Source organism: Patagioenas fasciata, chromosome 2 (genome assembly GCF_037038585.1).
Source record: "Patagioenas fasciata isolate bPatFas1 chromosome 2, bPatFas1.hap1, whole genome shotgun sequence".
NCBI classification, from domain to species: domain Eukaryota; kingdom Metazoa; phylum Chordata; class Aves; order Columbiformes; family Columbidae; genus Patagioenas; species Patagioenas fasciata.
In genome coordinates, this window is record NC_092521.1 from 24,618,192 (window position 1) to 24,642,047 (window position 23,856).

General features: G+C 39.5%; 1 protein-coding gene across 1 annotated transcript; it reads right to left on the reverse strand.

Annotated features, from left to right (window-relative positions):
* Positions 1 to 111: 111 nt before the first annotated feature.
* Positions 112 to 23,828, reverse strand: POP1 (POP1 homolog, ribonuclease P/MRP subunit). The gene is made up of 15 exons (XM_065831304.2): positions 23,514 to 23,828; positions 20,698 to 20,880; positions 19,705 to 19,880; positions 17,077 to 17,325; positions 16,429 to 16,516; positions 15,966 to 16,141; positions 15,110 to 15,360; positions 14,886 to 14,979; positions 13,982 to 14,093; positions 12,883 to 13,002; positions 6,469 to 6,584; positions 4,920 to 5,111; positions 3,876 to 4,030; positions 2,687 to 3,031; positions 112 to 1,871 (listed from the first exon to the last, which is right to left on the reverse strand). Exons 1-15 carry the CDS (start codon positions 23,617 to 23,619, stop codon positions 1,214 to 1,216), a joined length of 3,021 nt encoding a protein of 1,006 aa, XP_065687376.1. The 5' UTR covers positions 23,620 to 23,828; the 3' UTR covers positions 112 to 1,213.
* Positions 23,829 to 23,856: the final 28 nt, after the last annotated feature.

The window sequence follows — 23,856 nt, forward strand, 5'->3', positions numbered from 1 at the left end:
ACTGTGAATGCAGGAATTAACTTGCAGACTGATACTTAGAAAAAAACTAAGTCATTAACTGATTCTTATTTAATTTCTTAAAAAATCAAGATTGGTCAGTAGACTCCTGAATCGAGAATAGATTAAGATTTTTATTTGTACATGATCATTTCAGGGTAATTTTACCAACTGGTATCTATTTGTATCATGCTGCTACTAAACTACAGTGTATTATTGTAAACTTTGTTTTCAAGCTGCTTAACTCAAGAATGGCTAGAAGCTGAAGGCTATCATTAGAAAAAAAAACAAAACAAAACAACACCAAAACCAACCAAGCCACCCTGCCCCAGCCAAATCAAACACGATTCTCCCCTCATCCCTTCAGCTTACAAGTTTTACAACTGTTTGAACATTATTAAACCGCACCGTATCATGAAGAAACTTTCAGTCCTAGAATATTGCATACAAAAATAATCTTATGCTTTAAGGAACCAAAATATCCCATATTATCCACAGAAAATGTATGCTGATCCACCAATAGCAATTTGCATCCAAAAGGCCTATTCCCTTTCAAAAATAGAGTTTTCTCGCTCAGACTAGAGAAAGAGACTGACATGCTTTCCAGTTTACAAGCTCCAGTTGCTACAATTCAAGATTATATAGACAGGTTATATTTTATTTGCATTCCATTTAAGCATAGAGCTTTTACACCAAAGTAAGTACCTTCCTGCTCTCTGTGCTAGGTTTGTCTGCTGAGCTCTGTTTCACTGCAGCCACACGTATTCAGACATGAGGAATTGGGAAAAGCCACTTGCTATATACATCAGTCTAGATTGCATGCAGTTACATGTGAAAGTGCACCGGAAAGTTACAATCCATCTGACCAAAAGATTTATAAAAGGTAAATAATTATTTTCTGTGTATTGTTACATTATCTACTGCTCTGAGGTGAAAAACAAACACTATGCTTCTTTAAAGATAAATATGATGAGGATAATGGATGAGTTATTGTTAGAAATCCTTAGCAATGCATACATCAGAAGTAATTCTAGGTCTGTTTCTGCATTAGTTATTTTCATGAATAATGCTACAAAGCTTATTAATTATTTGCATAGTCCTCACAACATGGTTTGGGCTCAAAAACACCTCAAATTTGAGACATAGCAGAAAGGCCACAGAAGACATAATGGACATTCTTTGGTATATTGGGCATTCTACTGCAATGCAATGATACTTAAACCTCAATATTAAGTCTTGCAAATCTGTACTGGAAAGATGCTGGAGTTCTTAACAAAACAAGCCCTTTTTTATCCGCTGGCTGGTTGTGTAACATATAAACTAACCCAGTCAAGCTAACAAAACCCTGTGCTTCTCCATAGCCCACAGCCAATGAAAAATCCCCTCGAGTGACGTATCCCAAGAGAGTTCTGGAGCAGTGGGACGTGACATCTGGAAGAGTGTCCGACCAAAGACCAAGAATGAGGTCTTCATGCTTCTCAGTTGTTTCTTTATCTGGAACGCTTGGAAAGTCACTTTCTAGAGCCTTCATGTTATCCTTTTTCTTCTTCTTCTCCTCTTTTAGTTTCTGTACTTTTTCCTTGAATATATCACGATGTTTGGGTTCTTGAGGACCACAGAAGAGTTTGTCTTTGCTTAAACGCAGCAAGTCGTCTTCTGTTGGGATGCAAATCATGGCATGTAATTCGGGGTTCCCCTTTCTCAAGAGAGACAAGTTGACCCATACAAGAGCCCTTGGATAACTCATCAAGATTGGCAAGAAGACATCTTCAGTCATTTCCTTCTGTCCCAGTCGAGAAATAAGGCGGATTCGCCGATCTTTTCCAGCAGTGGGATAGCACCAGGCTGATAACTGCATTCTTAGTTTTTCACTCCTATTAATTTTTTTAAAAAATAAACATCATGGACAGTTATTAACAAGTACTAAAATGGAAATCCAGCACCCCACATATTTGCAAGAGCTTGATTTTAAAAAGCCCCAGGGGTTTCTGTAATCTTCCAAGCTGGTATTTGTATCACTCTGAGGACAAAAAGAACCTTGGTGAGCGGAATTCACGTGCAAGGCTATTTCCTCAGAAGGAGACATTACCCTAAAACCTGTTAAATCACAAATGCTCGAAAACTTTCAATGACATTAATGCAGTCCAGAACTGCCAATGTTTTCTTCCACTAGTAACTACACAAAAATGAAAGACCTGCATTCAGGCACTTTCCAAACACTGTTGCTGCCCTCATGCGTTGCACTGTAGTGCTGGGGATTCTCTGTTTTCTTTAGAGACCTTACTAAGCACCATGAGAACCACTTGTGATGATACATTAGAAAAGAGAATGCAAGCTGATTTACACAGCAACAGTCTTAAAATCACAACTATGAGCCTCTAAAAGTTTCACCCACCCGGAAGCAGACAGAATATGCTAATTCCAAGAATGTACTAAACTCAGGTGTTAAATTTAACACAATTTAAGACATTCACTTTGTCTAGTCACCAAATTTTCTAGGGAAAAGCAGGAGAAGGATTTCCACTCAACAGCAAATTCTGATTCATGATAAAAATATTTAATCTCCTCATTCTATTTGGATCAAATAATTCTCTCATCTTAATAATCGAGGCAGAGCTCTTCCTTTCCCCAATTCAATAATTCCCAATATAAAAATAACACCTCACATGTGTGTATCATTTTGACATACCTGAGAACAATAAAGTCACTTCTTGTCATAGTTTCACCTCTCTCACCGAAGTCTTGGGTGCCTGTAACATCCTCTCTCTTCAGGACACCTTCAGAGCTTGTTATTTCCATGGTCTCTTCTACTTCTCCAGTCTCAGAGGAAGCTTCTTTGACCACTTCTGCTGTGGGGTCACAAAGGCTATGCCCTTCAGCTGCACAGTGCTCAGGGTGTGGGGAAGAAGGAGGAACAAACTCTCCTGAAGCTTTCATTCTTCCTTCCCAGTTCTTCGTCAGTTGTTCCCAAGGACAGACAAAAGGGGACAGAGTGCCCAGCTTGACATAATTTGCCCTTTTTGCGGGTGGACGTCTGAATGATAAATCAAGTAGGTAAGAATATTTGTTTCCTGGGCCCTTGTTCAGTCCCTAGCACTTGAAAAGGCTGTCTGCTTTGTTCTGCTGGTCTAATAATGTTCTCCATTTTCAAAAGCAAGTAGTTAGAACAGAAAGTTAACTGTACATTCCCGTTGCAATTTAATTGAGCAAGGATTTTCAAATTTTACTTCTAGACAACACTGTTCTATTTCTGACCACCATATATCCTTTCAGTTGTGCTGGATATTTCTGTCTACTGTGACTGACACCACCACCCTTTCCTCTAAACTTCTCCTACTTCTCCCTCCTAGGTGGAAGGGGAACCAACACCAGTCAATGCAGAGGACACTTCCAGCTACCCCATACTCATGGTTAAGAGTTCTGTCTTTGTTGTAGTGAAAATGAAGGCAAACTTCAGAATACCTGGTATTTAAAAAGTGGACACTAAAATATACCTGTTCATTCACTTTATCACTTAGTACATACTTTGATATTCTGCCTTTGCCCTCTCCTACCTCCTCCCTCATTGTCTGCTATGGCAGCTTGAAATAGCTTGCTTTATTTTATTATCACACAGCCTTCTTACAGCCTTATAACTGAGCACATCTGTGGGAACAGAACAGTTTAGCTCACTTATATGCCCTGTTTAACTGAGCTTTTCTGTTAAACACATCTAGGATTCTTTGCTTTTTTATACTACTAGGATTTAAAACACTAGTGAAAGATCTTAATATATTAAGTCCAAGTCTAAATGAACACAACGGCAGATAACGAAGGGAATATTTTAAGCAGTGTTCACTTTTTTTTGTTCTTGTAATCAATTTTAAAGTTAATATTACCGTTTGAAGTTTTCAAGAAGACTTGTTTCCAGTTCTTTGGCAAACTGCATTCCCGCCTGGCAGTCTGGGAAATCATTTGGAGCGTGAGGTATTCTTTGATATTCAGAATGCTTTAAAGCCTCTTGCAAACCACCGACTCGTACACCTCGATATATCTGTTATAAAAAACAAAACCCAAAAAAGCAATGTTTGTACTGATTCCAGGTTCCTAACAAAACACTAATGCTCCAGAAGCTACTGCCTTAGAAAATGGAAAGTCTACCACTTTAGCTTTCAAAAAAAAAATAAACTTAAGTATGGTTTTCACAGTTTTAGATGCTCATTTCAACAAAAATGTTAGTCATGATCTTTAAATTTAACTCTGAAAAACTATCACGAAAACCGAACAGAATTTCACAGGTTCGGATCTCATACATTGCCAGGAATGTTGCATTACTTGAAAGTTACTGACCAATTTATTTTAACGGTACAATTGGTATCATTGCAATTAATTGCCCTGCACATTCAAAAGCATAAAGTTAGCTGCAGAAAGACATTAAAACCGCCACCTACAAATTTGAAGTGGGATACTCCAAACAGCACTAGAGGCGTATCCAAGTTTAACTCAAACTTTGTGTTTCAAGCTCTCTCCCAAATTGGAGGCAATCAATTTATTAAGAGACTGGAGGAGATAGCCAAGCTGGAAATGGATTAGCAGCAGACATTAAATTATTTCTCTTTAGAGATACACACCCTTAGGAACACAAAACCAAAGAGCTACGGCATCAGCTTTCTCTCCTTACTCCCTGCTCTGATTTTCTGTTTTAGACTGCTATGTGGGCACAGTCATACTCAACAGAAGATATGGAAAGTTGTTGTTTACTTTTAAGATTTTAAGACCAAACTTCTGTCATCAACCAGTTCATACACCCTCTTTTAAAGTACGATTTTGACCCTGCGATTGTGAATTCATTACTGTGAAGTAAACTCTCTAAAATCGATTATTTTGAACCAAATTATATACTTTGTCACATTTATTTGCCATTTGCAAAGAAAGCCACTTACAAAAGGAATCCAGAAGGCCATGCCCCAGCCCTTTGGGAGATAGATATCCCAGCCACTCCCCCATCCTGGTCGATCTTCTCCAGCCATTTTCCCTGGCTGCTGCACCAACAGTATGGGAATCTTAGATTCACAAGGACCCAAATCAAGGTGTGATCCAGGTACCAGTAACTGAGCTCTCATATGGTTTAAATCCTGGAAAGGAGGAGACATTTTCCATAAGTCAGTAACCAGCTTTCCCTCTTCCAGATACCCTCCCAAGATACACAGAGGAGGTGAGCTTATAACTAGGAAAAATACACTAGTAATATGCTACACATTTGAACTGACATTCAAGGCTTGAAAAATGTTTTTAGAAAAAAATTACTAAGCACTCTTTTTCTCCCCTTCTTACTTCCATAGACCTTGATGGAGGATAGGTACTGAAACTTAGAGGAAAAATGTACAGCAGAGATGAAGGAGGAAAAGCAAGTCTTGCAACTTCGTATTTTACAGATTTGTGCACAAGACCAAACTGAAAAGGCGCTTTCAGACAGCATGTCAATAGATGGAGCAAATCTGACCTGCATCCAGGGAGATGGGAACAACATTTGGTCACAAAACAGTTCCACACAAAGCATGCTGCCAGAAAGGCTTTGTCAATCACCAATTGTTATACTTCATTGTACCACATTAAGAACACATTTATATAAAAAAAACAGACCATGAGGCAGCCTCTTCACATGTCCCTTCTACATCACCTGTTTTACAAGGTAAACATTACATTTCATGACAGCATGAAGAACACTGTCATATACAAGAAGATTGTGCTGATAACTGTCATGCACTAGCATAGTAGGAATTCTGCTTTTTTCACACTATGGCAGCCAGTTTAGAAGAGCAGAAAACTCATTTTCAGAAACAGAATATTTAGAGGGATGTTTCTGCCATACACATATTTTTCTCTTCTTGCTTACAACGGTGCCAAAAGTTTATCACCTCTTGTGATTAAATAATCTTTTTATTTATGCATCTTATGGGTTGCTCCTCCAACAGAATTGTCATGACAGGAGATTTCAAACCTGTAACAGCACATTTCAAGCTGTCTACAAATCACAGGTATTGTCCAGAATGTCCATAAAACAGCATGCTACAGTTCAGAACCAGAGAAATTTATTTCCTTCCAACCTCCATGATTCTTTTGTCAGGAGAACTGTCCTGGCTATGACTGAGAAGTGAATTGCCAGAGCTTCTCTGTGCCACTTCATCCCTTTTATCTGCTGCATGGGAGTCAAGATGGTGCAGGAAAATCTGATTAAAAAAACCTTCTGATAAATAAGCCTACAACTATATAGTCCTGTAGAGAATCCAAAGCAGCTTCCTTTTATTGAATCATGAACAGTGGTTGTGCAAGCACATTACACAAAATCTACAAAATAAACACTTCAGCAGCTGGATACTAAGACACTAGGAAACTACTGCTCTTGGATTTACACCACTTTCAAGAGTCACAGTCTATGGACTCTAAGGATCATTAGCCATTTTTTCCACAGTAATCCACCTCCTTAGTTACCTGCTCTGAGATTTTATTTTCAGTGACGTTCTTACAGATGTCCTGGTCCCAGATAAAGCTGTGAGCACAGTCTACAGGTACACCCTCCAGGTACAGCTGCCTAACTTTATCATAATCTACAAAAGAAGAGAAACTTAAAATTCACACAATTTTTGTGACTTAAGCATTGAATTACCAAAACCATTTCACTATCCTAAGTACAATGAGCACACAACTAAGGAATCAAACTACTAAAAGCTTAATAAGCATCACTGCTTCTGGTGTATCTTACTATCACATGTCTTTCCAAATACAAAATATAAAATAAATTATTAGTTTTAGAAGCAATAACCTGACACTGTCTTACAGGCATTTCTTATTACAAGTGACATCACCTTTGGCAATGTAAGTTACACCTTTAACATGCTGCCTTTAACATTCTGGAATCTGACCTTTCAGGCAGAGTGTTAAGCTCAACAAATGTGGTAAGAATCAGAAAGAGCAACATTACAAAGCCTGAAATAAGTCCCCTAAGTAAACCTGTAAGACAAGCAATGGTGACCTTTAAGAAATGTACATACAGCAAATATTTTAATGGATATGACTAGCATGCAACTATTTATTTAGCACTAGCTTCCCACTCTGGATCTTTTCAGGCTCTGTACTTCAAGGAAGGGACTATTTTTGCTTATGTCTGCAGAGAACACCAGTTGCGTGCATTAGTGAAGACAAACACTTCTTTAAAACTGATCACTGAGGCATTAAATAACATACATCTTCTTTGGCTCTGCAATCTAACCAAAGCAGAGAAAACGTATACCTACCTTTAGTGATTTATAGATCCAAAGCCTTCAGTGTACCATATGTCATGCATAATGATCCGTATTTTAAGTGAAATAATTCTTAACAATAAACAATACAACAAACCTATTAACAGTACTGTGATTAGAGCTTACAGAATCTGCTGCTGCTCGTTTTGTCACCTACAAGGTCTTACATATTAAAGGAACATAATGCATTGGATTGTTTTTTAAAATCACTTAGTCTTTCAAAAGAAGATTCAGGTAATTTTTCCACTTAATGCTGACAAAGACTTCGAGCACAGAAAATATGTATTATTCAGTGGTATCAACAATACAATAGGTACTGCCAAACATAAATGCAATAATTATTTATTTAAAATCTATAATATTTAAGATGCCTCCAATACTACGAGTTGCAAAATTCTTTAAAAAAAATATTAAATATGGTAGCACTCCAGACAGTTTGAAGGCATTATAAAGCTGATACTTATTAGGCATTCTTGCTGATGAGTTATATTTACATGGGAAGAAGAAATACTAAAGAAATTAATAGAATCATGGAATGGTTGGAAGGAACCTTAAATATCATCTAGTCCCAAACCCCCTGCCATGGGCAGGGACACCTTCCACTAGAGCAGGTTTTTCAAAGCCCTGTCCAACCTGACCTGAACACTTCCAGGGATGGGGCATCCACAGCTTCTCTGGGCAGCCTGTTCCAGTGCCTCACCACGCTCATGGTGAAGAATTTCTTCCTTATAGCTAATCTAAATCTACCTTCTTTCATTTTGAAGCCATTACCCCTTGTCCTATCACTACATGCCCTTGTAAAAAGTCCCTCTCCAGCTTTCTTTGAAGCTCCCTTTTAGGTACTGGAATGCTGCTATCAGGTGCCTTCTCTTCTCAAGGCTGAGCAAGCCCAACTCTCTCAGCCTGTATTCACAAGAGAGGTACTCCATCCCTCTGATCATCTTCATGGCTTAGCCACCTCCCACACCACTTAGACACACACGTCTATGGGGTCAGATGGGATCTACCCAAGGTTATTGAGGAGGTGCTCACCAAGCCACTTTCCATCATTCATCTGCAGTCCTGGCTAACTGGGGAGGTCCCAGTTGACTGGAAGTTGGCAAATGTAACACTGGCAAATGTGATGCCCCCCCCACAAGAAGTGCTGGAAGGAGGATCCAGGGAATTACAAGCGTGTCAGTCTGACCTTGGTGCCACGGAAGGTCATGAAACAGATCATCTTGAGTGTTGTCAGGCGGCACACACAAAATGACCAAGCAATCAGGCCCAGTCAGCATGGGTTTATGAAAGGCAGGTCCTGTTTGATCAACCTGATCTCCTTCTATGACAAGGTGACCCACTTAGTGGATGAGGGAAGGGCTGTGGATGTTAGACTTAGACTTCAGTAAAGCCTTTGACACTGTTTCCCACAGCATTCTCCTGGAGAAACTGGCAGTTCCTGGCTTGGACAGCCATGCTCTTCATTGGGTAAAGAACCGGTTGGATTGTCAGGCCCAAAGAGTTGTGGTGAATGGAGTCAAATCCAGTCGGCGGCCAGTTACAAGTGGTGTTTCGAACAGCTCAGTATTGGGGCCAGTTCTATTTAATATCTTTATCAATGACCTCTCTCTGCAACTACCTGAAAGGAGGTTGTAGCATGGAGGGTGTTGGTCTCTTCTCCTAAGTAAACAGTGATATGATGATAGGAAATGGCCTCAAGTTGCACTAGGGGAGGTTTAGATTGGATATTAGGAAACATGTCTTCACAGAAAGGGTTGTCAAGCATTGGAACAGGCTGCCCAGGGAAGGGTTTGAGTCACCATCCCTGGAGATGTTTAAAAGACACATAGCTGAGGTTCTTAGGGACGTGATTTAGTGCCTGAGTTAGGTTAATGGTTGGACTCGATGATCTTGAAGGTCTCTTCCAACTAAAATGATTCTATGGTCCCACACATAATTACAAGCAAACATAAGGAAAGTGACTTCTTCTTCTGTACAGAAAGCATTTGTGAACCCCAGAACTGCTTTACGTTAAATTATTTAGACATGTTCTAGTAGTTTCAACTGTAAATTATTCACTGTAACTTTCTCTGAATTTTTTTACCACTTCTTTCTATTACCACAGTTTAGGCAGTCTATCCCTGTCATATTCTTGATGTTTTTCACAATTCCTATATTCTATAATGGCATGAGTATTTTTTTCCACTTTAGAAAGCACTTTTAAGTCAGTTTCTTTCCATCATCACAGTCCATCCAATATCTCACTCACTACCATAAAATATCCTTCTCTAACTTGGGACGTTCTTTCTCCTTGAACCGCATTGAACTTGGAAAATTTAATCTCTCTACTAAACCCACTAAAATTCAAATAATAATCTCAAATCCTCACACCAGTCATATTTATTTCTTACATCTCTCCTATTTTCTTCAGTCTACATTTTAAGATTGATGGGGAATTAGCCCTACTGATGAATAAGTTGCAGATGACAGTGGAATTGAGATGCTACAGCTAGTGTAGGAAATAGGGAGCTGTATTACTAAGCACACAAAGCTCAGTGACACTCAGCACATTATCTACTGCTGGTGTCAATGGTTGGTGCTTAGACAATACAGACATAAGGAAAGATTTTCTTCCATTTCAAGCTGTTTTTTCTGATTTGCATAGTTGATTATCTTACAAGTCTTAAAAGACAGGCCTAAGAGTTCTTCTATTGGAGAATCTTTCTTCCCTCTGTGAAGAAATAGCAGAAAAAGCAAAAACATAAACACTGCTAGGGAGTGGTTTCAGCCAAATGTATGTAGGAGTGCACAGTACCAGGACAACTGATGCCAGACACCTAAACCTCTGCAAGACGTCCGTTTATATGCAAGGACCCAGGCTCTGCATCTGCAGAAGGAACTCTACCTCACTTATCTTTCGTGATGCATTTTCCTCTTTTGTATCTCATTCACCATTATTTAAAAGCTCCACCATACTTCACATTGAGCAGTTTTTAAGGTGGTGAAATTTGCATTCTCCCACAAAGGTCAGTAAAAGCATATCAAGATGCTAGAAGTGTACATTAAAACGGAGAAAAGAACAGCACTAATTTTCAGTCATGTAAGCACTGACTTCTTACTGGGATTCTTGACTTCCAGAAGGCAGAAAGCTGCTGAGAAGGCAGGGAAAACTGATTAATTCACAAACTTTCTATCCCCCAGCCTGAAGAAATGGGGACAATTCTTTGATTAAATCCTATCAGCACTTGTCTATAACACACAGCTTGCAAACATGCATATGCATTTGGGAGTGAGAGTAACTGGGAAAAAGTGAAATTACCTGATTTGTTAGCATGTCACTCACAGGGGTAAAACTACTCAGGTGTATCTTAGAACAGCATTTTGAAAAAAAAAAAAAGTGTGGGGGGATATGGACAGATGTGTATCATTTCACAGACTGCATGTATGACCATCTACAAGAAAAGATGATGGCTGTAACTTACCTAAACTATTCACTCATTTGACAAACAATGCATCTTTGAATTAGCAAAGACTTCCTAATAAAATCAGTTAGCATTTATACAACATTAAAGAATAAGAGAAGCTAAAACACATACAGAATCTACTAACATACACGGTGCCATTTCAATCTTATTAGTACTAATCCTAATTGTATTTGAATGTCCAGGATGCAAAAAGGCTAAAGGAGTATGGAATACAGCAAGGGTTCCTTTTTGTTGCTCAAGCAACATGACACAACATTAAGACAAATTAATGACTACTAACACTTCTTAGATAAAGATTAGCTCACTATATTACCACGTCTGAGCATCAGGAATTCACTCAGGTGGAAAATGTGGAAAATAGCAGCCACTTCCCCTGCTGAAGTGTTAGTTCCCCCTATTCTCTCCTTAACTGCTTCTGGTAGGAAGGCTGCTCTCTCCTTTTCTACTCCCTTACCATGATGTCCTTTTCCTTTTCTACCAGAAGAGAGCTGTATTGCTGGTCTTCTTTCATCCTTCTGCCTACTCAACTTATTTAGCAGTGACATGCTCGTGTGACATCAAACCCTTTAGCAGAACCTAAATTACAAGGTATCATGCAGTTTACCTTTCTTTGCTAGCTGATCAAGGACCTTCTCCTGCTCCCAAATAAAAGTTGGAGAGAGCAGATGCAGTTTTGAGTTCATGATGAAACACAAAAACAGTCAGAAAGGAACCAGAGAGCAACCCCAGATTTTCTGAATGTTTGTAGTTTAGAAAATTTTTTACATGTGAAGGATAACCCCAAATAGAAAGGTTTTGAAGATGGCCATTTCTAGTCAGCCAAAGGAAAAAAGGCATGGGCATTTTCTTCCTCTTGACTATCTACCCTACATCACTACCTCTTCACCATGGCCCCTCTTCCTGAGGGACAACCAGCTCTGGCAATGGGAAACTACTATGAGACATTTCCAATGCCTAGATGCTTTCTGCTGATCTTGCCTTCTTGAATGCATCTTCACAGATACGACAAGCAGAATGAAGGGGAGCAAGTTATTTCTTGTTGCTAACTCCTTTATCAGCTCAAACCAGCAACTGTAAACAAGTGCTGTATAGCTCACCTTACTTCTCAGCAGGAAGGCATGAAAGTAGTGGTCATGTATGCTGCAGCATTTCCAACAGGAACATTAATGATGAGAAAGTTAATAAAACAAAACTAATTAACAGGAAAAAGGCTGTTCTAGATACAGAGGGCAGAATAGAAGGATATAAGAAAATCCAAATAACAGAGTTGTGCAGAGAGCTAAAAGACAGTAACTAAAATAGACTTTCAACCTGATTTAAGTGAAAGGTAAGGCTAGATGATTCTAGCACCATCAAAGAAATAAAGTATTTTCAAGTCTCTGGAGCCTTCAACTTGTCCTATTTGCTACTGCTTACTAGCTGGCTATTATGTTTTCCATATTAGGTAAGGCAGTTTGTGTACAGTCAACCTCATTGGAAATGCCTACACAGCACTGTACACAAACCCCACTGTATACTGTATATGCTCTTGGATGTTTTTCAAGGACATTGAAATTCAACTGAATTTGAATTTTGCACTGAAATGTTGTGGAAGTCAGCATTGAAATGAAAGCTTTAGAATTCATGCATGCATTTTTGATTTTTTAACATAAGCAGCTCTAGGCCACCTGAAATGTTAATCTTGCAATGGTAATTTTTTTTTTTCAGTGGAATTGCAACTTTCGTCATTGTAGGACTATAAACCAGAAACAGCAGACATCTTCTTGGAGAGATAAACAGCATCAGGAAGACTAAACACCAAACAGAAATTTCTAAGTACCTTTTAGCACCTGGTTGGCCTTGCCAGGATTCGAACCTGGATCATCTGTATGGTCAGACAGAGGCTTCCACTGAGCACAAGACCAGCTTTGGTGCATGACCCTCCCTCACAACTGCTGTGCTAAAACCTATGCAACTTTCAAGCTGTTTCTGTTCTGCCAAGGGTTGTGGAAAGGGGAAGGAAACATTGTAAAATCCAATGCTAGATGAAAACAGCAAGAGACAATCAGTAGAAGATGACAGTAAATGAAAACAAAAGGGTAGAGAAAAACTGAATCTCTTGCCTTTGGTAGCTCCAGAAGAACATAAGCAACACATTTTACCTTGGTATTTTTCGAAGTCTGGCATAGTTTTTGTCTTCTTTTTTGGCAAATTGACTCGAGGATCTCCAACAGTAAGGCCCAGTATTGTACCTGGTGGCATTTCTGATGGTGAACTTAACCCTTTAAAAATACAGAGATTAATATTGCCATGAAACTACCAAATAAGTTGTGATCTTTTTCTGCACTACTGTTTCGTGCATTTTCGCCTGCAGGGATGTGACACCACTCTAAGGCAGAGAAGCAATCCAGAATACTCAATTTAACATGTTTTGAAAACTCACCAATGCTTGTTAAATGCCCAGTAATAAAAGACAACATAGCAGCCTACGACTTAGCTTGCAATTAAATTTTTGCTTAGCATAGAAGTGAGGTCACTCTCACAACTTACAGACCCAATTCATCATTTGCATTCACTACACCTCTTGAAGAATAAACAGCCTTTGTTTTATATTTGCCTTCTAGAGAAAGGAAATTAAAAAAATGGTTTTTTAAAGTTTTACCTCATTTCTGCTTAACTGCCGCACATTGGACAACCCGAGTATAGTGTGAGATCTACCAAAGCCAGTTCCTTACCTGCTTCAGTGCTAGAAAGTGAGGAGATGTCATCTTTATGACAATTTACAACTCGGTCAAATATACAACTCTTTATTAGAAACAAAAATATATAAAGCAAGTTATAATGCTTTTACTTTGGGTAGGAGACTATCATTTTATCTGTGGAGGTATTGTACAACTTACTGCCTTAATTTGGTATGTATATGGGGGGAGAGAGTTAAAGTATATGTCAGACTGTATATCCCATCAGCAATCTCAAATCTAAGTTCATGAAGATAAGGAATATACAGGAAGATACAGTTTATCTATTAAGAGTTTTGGCTGCAGAGAAGATTAAAATTCCCTCAAAATAACTTAATGTAACATTTCTCAGATCTTTGACATGCCACAGTAGTTACCTAAGCACATGCTCAATGGCATCAATCTCTTGATCAAGCAAAAAATAAACATTTCCAAATTGAAGTCAACTTATTAGTATGCCAGTTTTGACCACTAGAGTTTAAGAGTTTCCCCTTCCTCCCATAGCACCCACGTGCCCAAGTACCTTCTAAAAGCTCAAAGATAGCAGTTTGACGTTGATGAAGAGATACTTTTTCAGAGTCCTTGCAGTTTTCTACCCACCAGTTATTCAGCTCTGTCTCTGAATCTGCCATCTCCTGGAAAAACAAAATTTCTAATTAAACTCAAGTGGTTATTCAGCATTTTCTATCAGTAAGAATTCGCTCTCAGTTTGCCTTAACCACTAGTCACTTTCTTCCTCTTCAGGTTTCAAACCAAAATGTTTGATGCAGACTATTCCTGTACTCTGCCTTACAGTAATCCCCAATAAACTGTTCAGTTTAACCTGTGTTCCAAAAAGAAACAAAGCAACCTACAATGCTTCCTAATTCTGTCATTAATTATTTCTTACAGAAAGCTAGAGATTTCTTGGCCTCATCATGTTTGCTGCAAGAGACAAAAAAAGAGCCCTTCAATACCACAGTGATGCTATGTGCCAAGAGGCGGACAAAGTACTAAATCATAGAGAGATCGTGTATTTGATTGAAAGCACGAAAGTCTTCTATACCTTGCATGCCTTGCTCTTTAGCTCAAGGTACTCTAGCTCATTGCTCAAGAAACATGACCCATGGTTTGTCGAAGATAATATGAATTGTTCTGGACCTCTCAGCGCACTACATCACTGCAGTAGAAACTACACAGCCAGCGCAACATCACTTTTGCTTCTATTTTCTTCCTACCCCCACCTAAAATCCAGATAAGAGTTCTTCCTGAGATCAGTGTTGGTCAAGAGGCTCAACACAGAGAAGCTCACAGAGTACAAACAAACACATAGGCTGGCTTTCATAACAAGGCTAGACAGTTCATGATTCTTTCTAGCAAAAACAAGCTTGCACATTCTAAAAACTTTATCAAAATTACAGTAATATCCAAACTGCCAATTTCCTTACTGTTTGGAGAGAAGCAGCTTTCAAGGTCTCTGTAAGGACAGAGTGTGATAATGGGCCAATCAGCCGGTACCTGAGAATCTCCATAGTTCTATCACTGAAACAAAGGAAATTTCAGGTGAATGTACAATTGTGCATCACATGATTTTTCCCCCAGTACTGTTAAGCCAGAATTCAGCTACATTAACTGGTAAAGGCCATACTTTCTAATTCCACTATGAACAAACCTGATCACAATGCCAGTAGCCTGTGAGATCCAAGAGTAGGACTGGAATGGATCTCTAGTGCCGTCACCAATTATTTTTTTCACTGGCACAGCCTTTTCTCCTTCTTTATCCTCCTTCTTTCTTTTCTTTCCAAGGCTTAGAGCAACATCTATTTGTTTTTCCTCTTGCATTGATGTTGTAACAGGCTCAGGCATATAGATTTCTTCAGGTTCTGAACACTGAAAAATTGCCTTTAACTCTCTCAGTATGTCCTTCCAAAAAAAGAGAAGTTTGGATTAGGATCATAACAAGGGCATCACAAAGCTTAAGTACAGTTTTAAGAATTACACTCTACTATTTTATTTTCCTATATGGATATAAGGGAATAAACTTCCTTCTGCTGAAGTCCAAGGTTTGCAATAAAGAGCTGAAAGTAATACCAAGTGTTGCTAACAATTTATTCTCCCTCAAATTAACATAATAAAAATTTCTGCTACAGAAAATCTTACTTATTTTTATTTTTTAAAAGTTCACAGCTAAGTGTCAGGTTATGGTTATCTGTGATGACACCAAACGTAGCCTGACAGGCGTCCCAGTGGGAAGAATGTGAATCAAGCAACATTCTATTCCAAATATATCCTGAAGCAAGTCACACTAGAAAACTTTTAACAAGTTCAAACACTAAAAAGCCCTCAGAGGCATGCACCTTCTGCACAAACTTTCTAAAAACAAGCTGCAGAACATGAATATTGTTAGAGTGGAAACAGTCTTCTAACTTATAATTCCAGTTCTTCTATACCTTCCAGAAGGTATTGTCAGTATTAAAAATGTGCAATGCATAAAGAAATCAGAGTTCAACTAGGAAGAAAAAAAATACCTGTTTGAGAGCTGGATGCATCCAAATCCACAACTGTCTGTTTTCAGATCCATCCCTGGGTTTCCAAATAAATGTAACAGGACCAAGCATACCCTCAGGATAGTGATCTGCTCTGTAAAGATTCAGGGAACCCTCAAATCTTCCAGACAGACAAGAAGCCTCTTCAAATGTTAATCCTGAAGAAGAAGATACTTATTGAAAAACAAAATAATCTCTTCTCTAAAAAATAAAAAATTGAAATTCAGTCTGACTGCTGGGACAGTATCAAAAAACATGCATCACAATTAGTTCATTAATAAGCAACTGAATATAAGAACATCTAGTTCGAGACATTTTAATTCTGTTTTTGAACAAAAATCATAACTAAGTATCAAGTCTGTTACTACTGTTGAGATTGGCAGGGTATTAAAAAAGGATAAGGATAGATCATCCTTTAGCCTATTCAGAACTACATAGATTTTACCTGTGTCATTGCTACATATTCGAGCAAGTTGCTTCAGAAGTTCATTCTCTTTACCAGTCACCTCCAGGCAACAATAATATGATAAGTCCTAAAACAACAAGACAGTGGTAAAGTGAGACTAACTCTTGAAAGCAAGCCTGGCAACGAAGGACCAGACAAAGCTTCACAACTTGAAGGAAGTAGTAACTTTTCATTTACTAAAATCTGTATAAAAGAGAAATGAGTTTTCTTTTTGAACTTAAAATTGTTAGTTACAGGAGAGCTGTCAGGCATTTCTCATTTGAGGTCCAACCTCGCCTCTCAAACCAACAGACCAGAAAAGGCATGGAACAAAGTGCCTGTCTTTAATAGCATCCTTTAAAAGCTCATGAAGAAGATGCATGGATTCACTGCGTCTCTTAGTTCTTGAGAAGGCTGAAGATGATGTATTTCAGTCATAATTATCATAAGGCTTTTATCCAGGTTCATCTTGTTCTCTCTGATACTCAGAATCTTTCATTACAACTATGAAATCACTCATTTCATACTCAGCAATTATTAACAGCTGACACAACAGTACTTCAAACAGACATAAACATTCACTACAACTGAACAGTTGATTACTTCACCTTGGCGAAATAACGAAGAAAACAGATGTAAATGTGGTACCTGAAGAAGGCAGTGCTTTGTCATGGCTCGGTAACAAGCTCTGTAGCTTTTCTCCGTAGGGCTATCTCCTAAACAGTATCCCCACTTTTTTACCATATGAAATCTCTTTGCATGCCAAATATGCGTTTCCAGCCAAATATTCTTTCTTTGCCTGCGATTAAACTCTGCTACCAAATTTATGTGGCGCCTTCTAGCTTTGCGGCATTTAGTCTTCGACTGTTCTTTTTTCTGATGTACAGCTTTCTCTGCCTGTTTTTAAAAGAGAGGAGACTGAAGTAAATCTCAAAAGGACAAACTTCTGTAGAAGAAAAAGACTGACATACATAAGGATACAGGAAGCATTAAGTTATACTTTATTCTGATGTTAGTTCTCCATATTTCTTGAGGCTAACCAATGCTTTGAAACTTTATATACAAGCCAAATCTATACAAGTGCTTCAAGGTTTGACTGGAACCCATAGACAAACCAAAATCTCCACAAACACACACACAAAAGCTTACCAGTGAACAGTAACATCTGCTACTTCCTGTGCAAATCTGAGCATCAATATATACCCATGAACAAATGAACGTGACATTAGGAATACCTGGAGATTTGAGCAGCTCAGACTCTCAGACCGACAGGTAAGACCCCAAGGATTCTGCAATGTGTGGGAGTGAATAAGAAAGGACTGTGGTGATGTCTTGACCAAATTCTTGATAAATACCCAGTCAAGGTCTGAATTATTACGGGTGAATGCATGGTTGGAGAGGAAGGCTTAACTTGATGTTTGTCTTTTTGTGAAGAGAAGTGGTAAAAGAAATAGGCACTATAAGACACACACACGCAAAAAGTTAGGATGTCCTTTGTAAGCACACCAAGGAATAGCTGACAACAGACCACTGGTTATAAAAATAGCAAAGGAATAAGAATTCTGGAAGATCACTGCCAAGAGCCCAGAAAACACTGAAGAAACCCATGACATCAAAATAGAAAAGCACACAAAAAAAAGAAAAATGTTCCCACCAGAACCATCATTCCACCACAGAGTAGGCAATATAAGCCACTGGACCAATGGTGACTGATTGGATCAGAAAGACAATTGGAAAAAACGGGATGTGGTATTGTAGATGAAAAATATATGTATTTAAGAGCTTATGAAGAGATAGGAGATGCTCAAGGAGAATGTTTGGATTCAAATGGTCATGATAAAAGATCTAAGAAAAAAGAAGAAAATGCAGCAGAATTGGAACAGTTAACTTTGAAGAAGCAGAGTCCAGACACTGAAAAGGAACAGGCAAATCCTTTACAAAAGGAAATAGCTTAGGAAATATGACAAGCTGCAAGAAAACACAAAGCAAAACAGCTTGTGCAAATACACAAACTACACCAAAAGACCTAAGGAAAGAAAACATAGCAGAATTCAGCCACACCAGCATCAATTAAATAATCTAAAAAACCCTCAAGAATTACGTAAGGAGTGGAAACAAGGATGCAAGAATAAGGGTGAGCATGAACAGAGAACTCAGAGAGGCTATCATGTGAAAGAGACTAAAAAAAGCAGAGCACAAAAGAACCAAGCATAAACATGAAATAAATCTATATTTTTTTATCAAGGATAGAGGATATCACTAACTACGCAAAATAGCCCATGCCGTCTTCCTTCATTCTCAGGAAATAGGACAAATTGCATCTCTTGTCATGACTAATAAAGCAAAAAGAATGCCAACCAGAGCAGTAAAAGGAGAGATACAGGTTATGAAGATCCAATAAAATACCCTAAGGAACATGTATGGAAGCACCCAAAGAAATTTCTGAATCATGGACAAATATCCTCAAGAATTCAGGGGGTAAGGTCTCAAAGAACTTAAGAAAGACAATGGAAAGGAAAAAAATAATGCAATAAATATACTACTCAAACAACCTCAATACATAGAAAACTCACCAAGCAATCTCACTCGATCACTTTAAGAAGTGTCTCGAGACAATAAAGTGATCAATGCCAAACATCAGACAGATCATATCAAAATGAAACCCTGCTGAACCAATTTAATTTTCTTTTTAAACACACAGGAAGGCCACAGTGGGTAAGGACCAAGCAATTCCACAGGAGCATTCTGACTAAATGTTGAGATACTGCCACAAAATGAGAGTTTCATGAGTAACTAGGAACAGCCAATTATCAAGGCTTAAGCTGCACACAGTCTGCCAACTCCAGCGTACCTCCCACATTGGAGCTATAACAAATGAACCATCACATGGGTCACGAACAGGCTGTGCTGGCTTGAGGCTGGCAGGGTCACAGCTACCACTGTGGTGGCATGAGAGGCAGACAGGTGATACTGATGATTCCTGCCTCACCTGGGACCAATGCACTGCCCGAAGAACCTCTCCTGCAGTAGACATCTTTTGAAGATGTCAAATAGTCACAAAGACAAGTGGTTAGTGAGATGCACTTGAGCTACCATCTAAAAGCGAGGTGTTCCTGTGTTCTGAATCCAAATGTCAGTCTAAGTTTGAGAACTCGTGCACGCAGGGAAGCTTTGCAGATAAGCTCAGGTCTGAACATTAATAAATATAGAGCTGAACACTGTGCATTTGCTATGCCTGCTATATAGTTTATCAAATACTATAAAGTGCATTTATACCTCTTTCCTGGCCATCTCTTGGAGCCGCCTGGGCAGGCGTTTAATATTGTGACTCATAGCTCGCCTTCGCATGTGCCTCGGTAGAGTCTGGAAAACCAGGGAGTTTGAAGACTTCTGCGCAACTGCTTTCAACATGGCACTGATCTCAGCAGCACGAGCTTGAGCAAAGGTGGACACTGGAATAAAAAAAAAAAACTGCATCAGAGTATGACAAACAGAAAAAAAAAAAGAAGGGAACACTTTACATAAATTACTGAATTCTAGCAAAGTATTCCTAGTACATCAGTCTAATGACTTCTTGTAACATAACCAAATACTGTATCCTGTTACTAAAGAAATTTCAGTTCTTTACATAGTCTGAAGCTTACAGATATGGTTAAAGAAATCCTCATACATGAGAGAATCTTGAAGCCATGGTATAAACAAGTTCTATTTGCATTAAGTACTTCTTTATTAGAGTAGCAACCTTTTCAGATGGTATTCAGAGATAGAAAAAACTTCAGTGTGGGGAAAAAAAAAAAGAGTAATCTTCTTACAGACTGTTTTAGAATGACCCTATAAAAAAATCCAGATGTTGGTCTTTTTTATGCTTATGGAAGTGTATCTACTATCAGAGCACTGCCACATTTTTAAAAGCTAAACTCCTAAAAGAAATTTCTGTTAGATGAAAAGTTGTTTTTAACTCACATCATGGGCAAAAACAGTTTCAATGGGTTCATTAAAAGCAGATGACTGTCAGTATTCATTTTACCAGCAAACAGAAACCAAAATGCATATCCTTCATTACAAGCACGTGCAATTTTTCAACTCACAAGTCTGAAAGGACTCATTGAACAACAGGTACACAAATATTTCTGTATTTTGGAGAAAATCAGGAAAAACAGAACATAGTAACAGTTCTAATTTTTGTTCTTGAACAAAGACAGACAGCAAACTTAATCCTAGCAAGCTGCCCTGGACATATAAATTATGACCTCTTTATTATATTCAAACCTGTTATGTATTTTGGCATTTCCTCAGAAACATTCTGGCGTCCTCCTTGCCATCCTCCTCTTCCTCTGCCTCTCTCTCCTCTGTTTTGCCCTTTTTGAAAACACTGCTCTCTTCTGTAAAAAGGCCCAGATGACTGATTCGAAAACTTCTGCTGCTGATACTGCTGCTCAGAACGAACATCTCCTGGAGGGTTTAGATATGAACAGAGGTAACAGAAACGCAAAGCAGTCTGAGTAACAAATAACTACACATAGTCTTTCCTAATAGGATGCCATTGCACATTTCTCCTATTATATTTATCATATGTACCTGGAAAAGCCACCAGAAATCAGAAGAATTAAGTTTTTTTTAAAGGAAGAAATAAAAATTTTGCACTGTCCCACAGCAAGTGTGCAGTAGATCAAGTAACTTTCGCACATTCTGAAAATAGTAACCCAATCCAGACATTGCCTCCAATACTCTACCAGACCCAATAGGAAAGACCTGACTAAAATTGGTCTATGAAACGTCAGTAGTTATTTTACTATTGCCTAGTCCATGCTCTGGTACCAAATCAGCAAAGTTAATATTTTTCCTTCTTGCTCCTTGATTTTTTTTCCCATAAGCCAATGTACTTCTGTCTCACTTATATGTATTTCTGTTACAGTGATAAATAAGGCAAGCATGATACATGTATGTTGGTGCAATAAGTTACTTCTCTGGTAGAGGCATTTAAATCAATATTTAAATTAAATAACTAAAGTCTACAGTCAGCTTCCTAAGGTACAGAAATACCTTTCACCTACCAGTACTTCAAGTTTAAGAGAGCCTTGAAGTCCATTATAAAGATTAGTTTATATTCTACCTATTCAGTTAAGTCTTGGTTAGGATTTCTACTACACTTGAGATATGGTTCTCAGGCAGCTCATGCTGGACAACTGGACTGAAAGGGCCCAGCCAGCCATTTGCATCAACCCACCCACTGGATCAAGACATGTGCTTGAGGGAACATGGGGCCATACAGTTCAGGGAGCTCCTCTGGTGAAAATTAACCTGTGCATCTGGAGAAATGGGGTAACAGATTAAAAAAAATCAGCTTTCAGGTTGATCAGCTTCTTATACAAGCCTATCATATTGTCCCAAATATGCTATCACTGGTATGGGGAGCAAGGAGCAAATTCATCTCTGGTAGCCTCAGTTTAAGTGAACTTAAAATGACAGTGAACCTCCTTTTCACATTTCAAATAAGCATGAAGCTGAAGTTCTATGTTCAGCAGCAATGCTGTTGCAGCCCTGATGCAACCACACATTATGCAGAACTACAGTAACCCAAATTGAAAAATAATTTGGGGTGGAAACAGAAGCTCGTTTTTATGCAGAATAATTCCCTGATGTGAGTTCTCCACATGGTTGAGAGCAGCACTGTCCAGAGAGTGAAGCGAAGCAAGGAGATATCGGGGAGAAAGGGGCGGATGATGCCTCTGTCAGCAGATCTGTGTAGACCTACAGCCCAAATCAGTCATGGGAGGGTAACTGGACAGCAATTAACTTGTACCACAAACACACCCTTTCACTATCATGTTAGCCTGAGAAGAGAGGACCTAAATATTTTAATCAGAAGATGCAAGAGTGTTTCAGAAGACAGTGACTGACTCAACACCTAAAGAAAAATTAAATTTTTCCAGGTACTATGTAGATCCAGAGTTTTAGAAGTCTTATTTAGATTTTTTCTTTCCTGTTTCTACAAAATAGCACTACAAAACCAAGATATTCACTGACACTGAAGAACAACGTCATATGGATGAAAATGCACAGTATTTAACAGGAAAGAAAACCATAACCATGTCATCTTAGTTCCCTGCTACAAGGAAATTTAGAAAACAGTGTTTAATCTGCCAGTAGTCCTTTAATGATATTCCAGAATCTTCAGACAGGGCTTACTGTAATTTGCTATGTCATTCTGTCTGCACGAGAACTCTTCAGTCACTCAAATACACAGTGACACCTCAGCATTTTTTGTTCAACCACAAAGATGCAATTGTTCAACTTCTGAAGGCCTCACAATAGCAGGCCATGTTCTTACCTATGCTTGGGGTGGTTTTTTGGGTGATTTTGTTGTTATTATCGTTTGCTTTTGTTTTTTTTTTCCCCTCAAAACAATACAGGTAAAAAAAATAAAAACATGAAAGGGGGATAGGGGTGCAACTTAAGTTCAACTGAAGCACACAGGATGCAGGCTGAAACACAGACCGAAATAGCATCCTGCATACAGGTTGCAAGGATCCTTTGGTCTCCAGCTGCACAGTTACCTGTGTATATAAATGCTCTGGCACTGACCTTGCAATGCTGCCATTTTAAGAGAATGCCTTGCTGCCTCCTGCCAATACTCTTCCATAGATGCAGGAGCCACAAGCACCAAGAGGCAGATTGATCTGATGGAAAACCAGTGCATTTATCACAGGGCCAGCAGGCTAAACCAGCTCCTCCTGCAGCTCCTGGGTCTGACAGGAAGAGCAGGGAGAGCACTGGATGGGGTATAAAATCCAAATTCATTTTAAGGCTGGAAACCGCAGTGAGCAGACCGGGATTTGTCATGTAATCGAAGGGATGACACAGAGAAGCGTGTGTTAACGAGCTGTGTGGCAGAACCAGGGCTAAAGAAGTCAACAGCAGGGGACGAAGCCCTGGGGTGTTCCCACACCGGGTTCGTCACACCCGGTTCGCCACGCCGGCCGCCCAGGCTGAGAGGACAGCCACCCAGCCCTGAGGACACACACACATCCCCCCCTCCACGTTCGCTCACCCCGGCCCCTGGGCAGGGGGTCCCCCAGCCGTACCTCTGCTGCCGCCGCCGGGGAAGGGCCCCGGCTCGGCGGGAAGGGTGACGCTGGCCGGCTGGTTCCTCATCTTCTTGGCCCGCTTCTTCTCCCTCGCCCCAGACATCTCCGTCAGGGCCCGGGCAGCGCGCGGGGGTCACACCAGCCCGTTTAGCCGGGCCGGAAGACGCCTGGTGGGAGCTGCCGAGTCTCTCCGTAGCGGGACAGAGCCGGGGAGACAGGGCGGGTGGACAAGCGGCGCAGCCGCGGGGAGAGCAGCCTCCGACACCGGGCCGTCACGCACCCGCAGCGCGGCCTCCACACGCGGCCACCAAACCCTGAGGACTGCGCATGCGCACGGCGC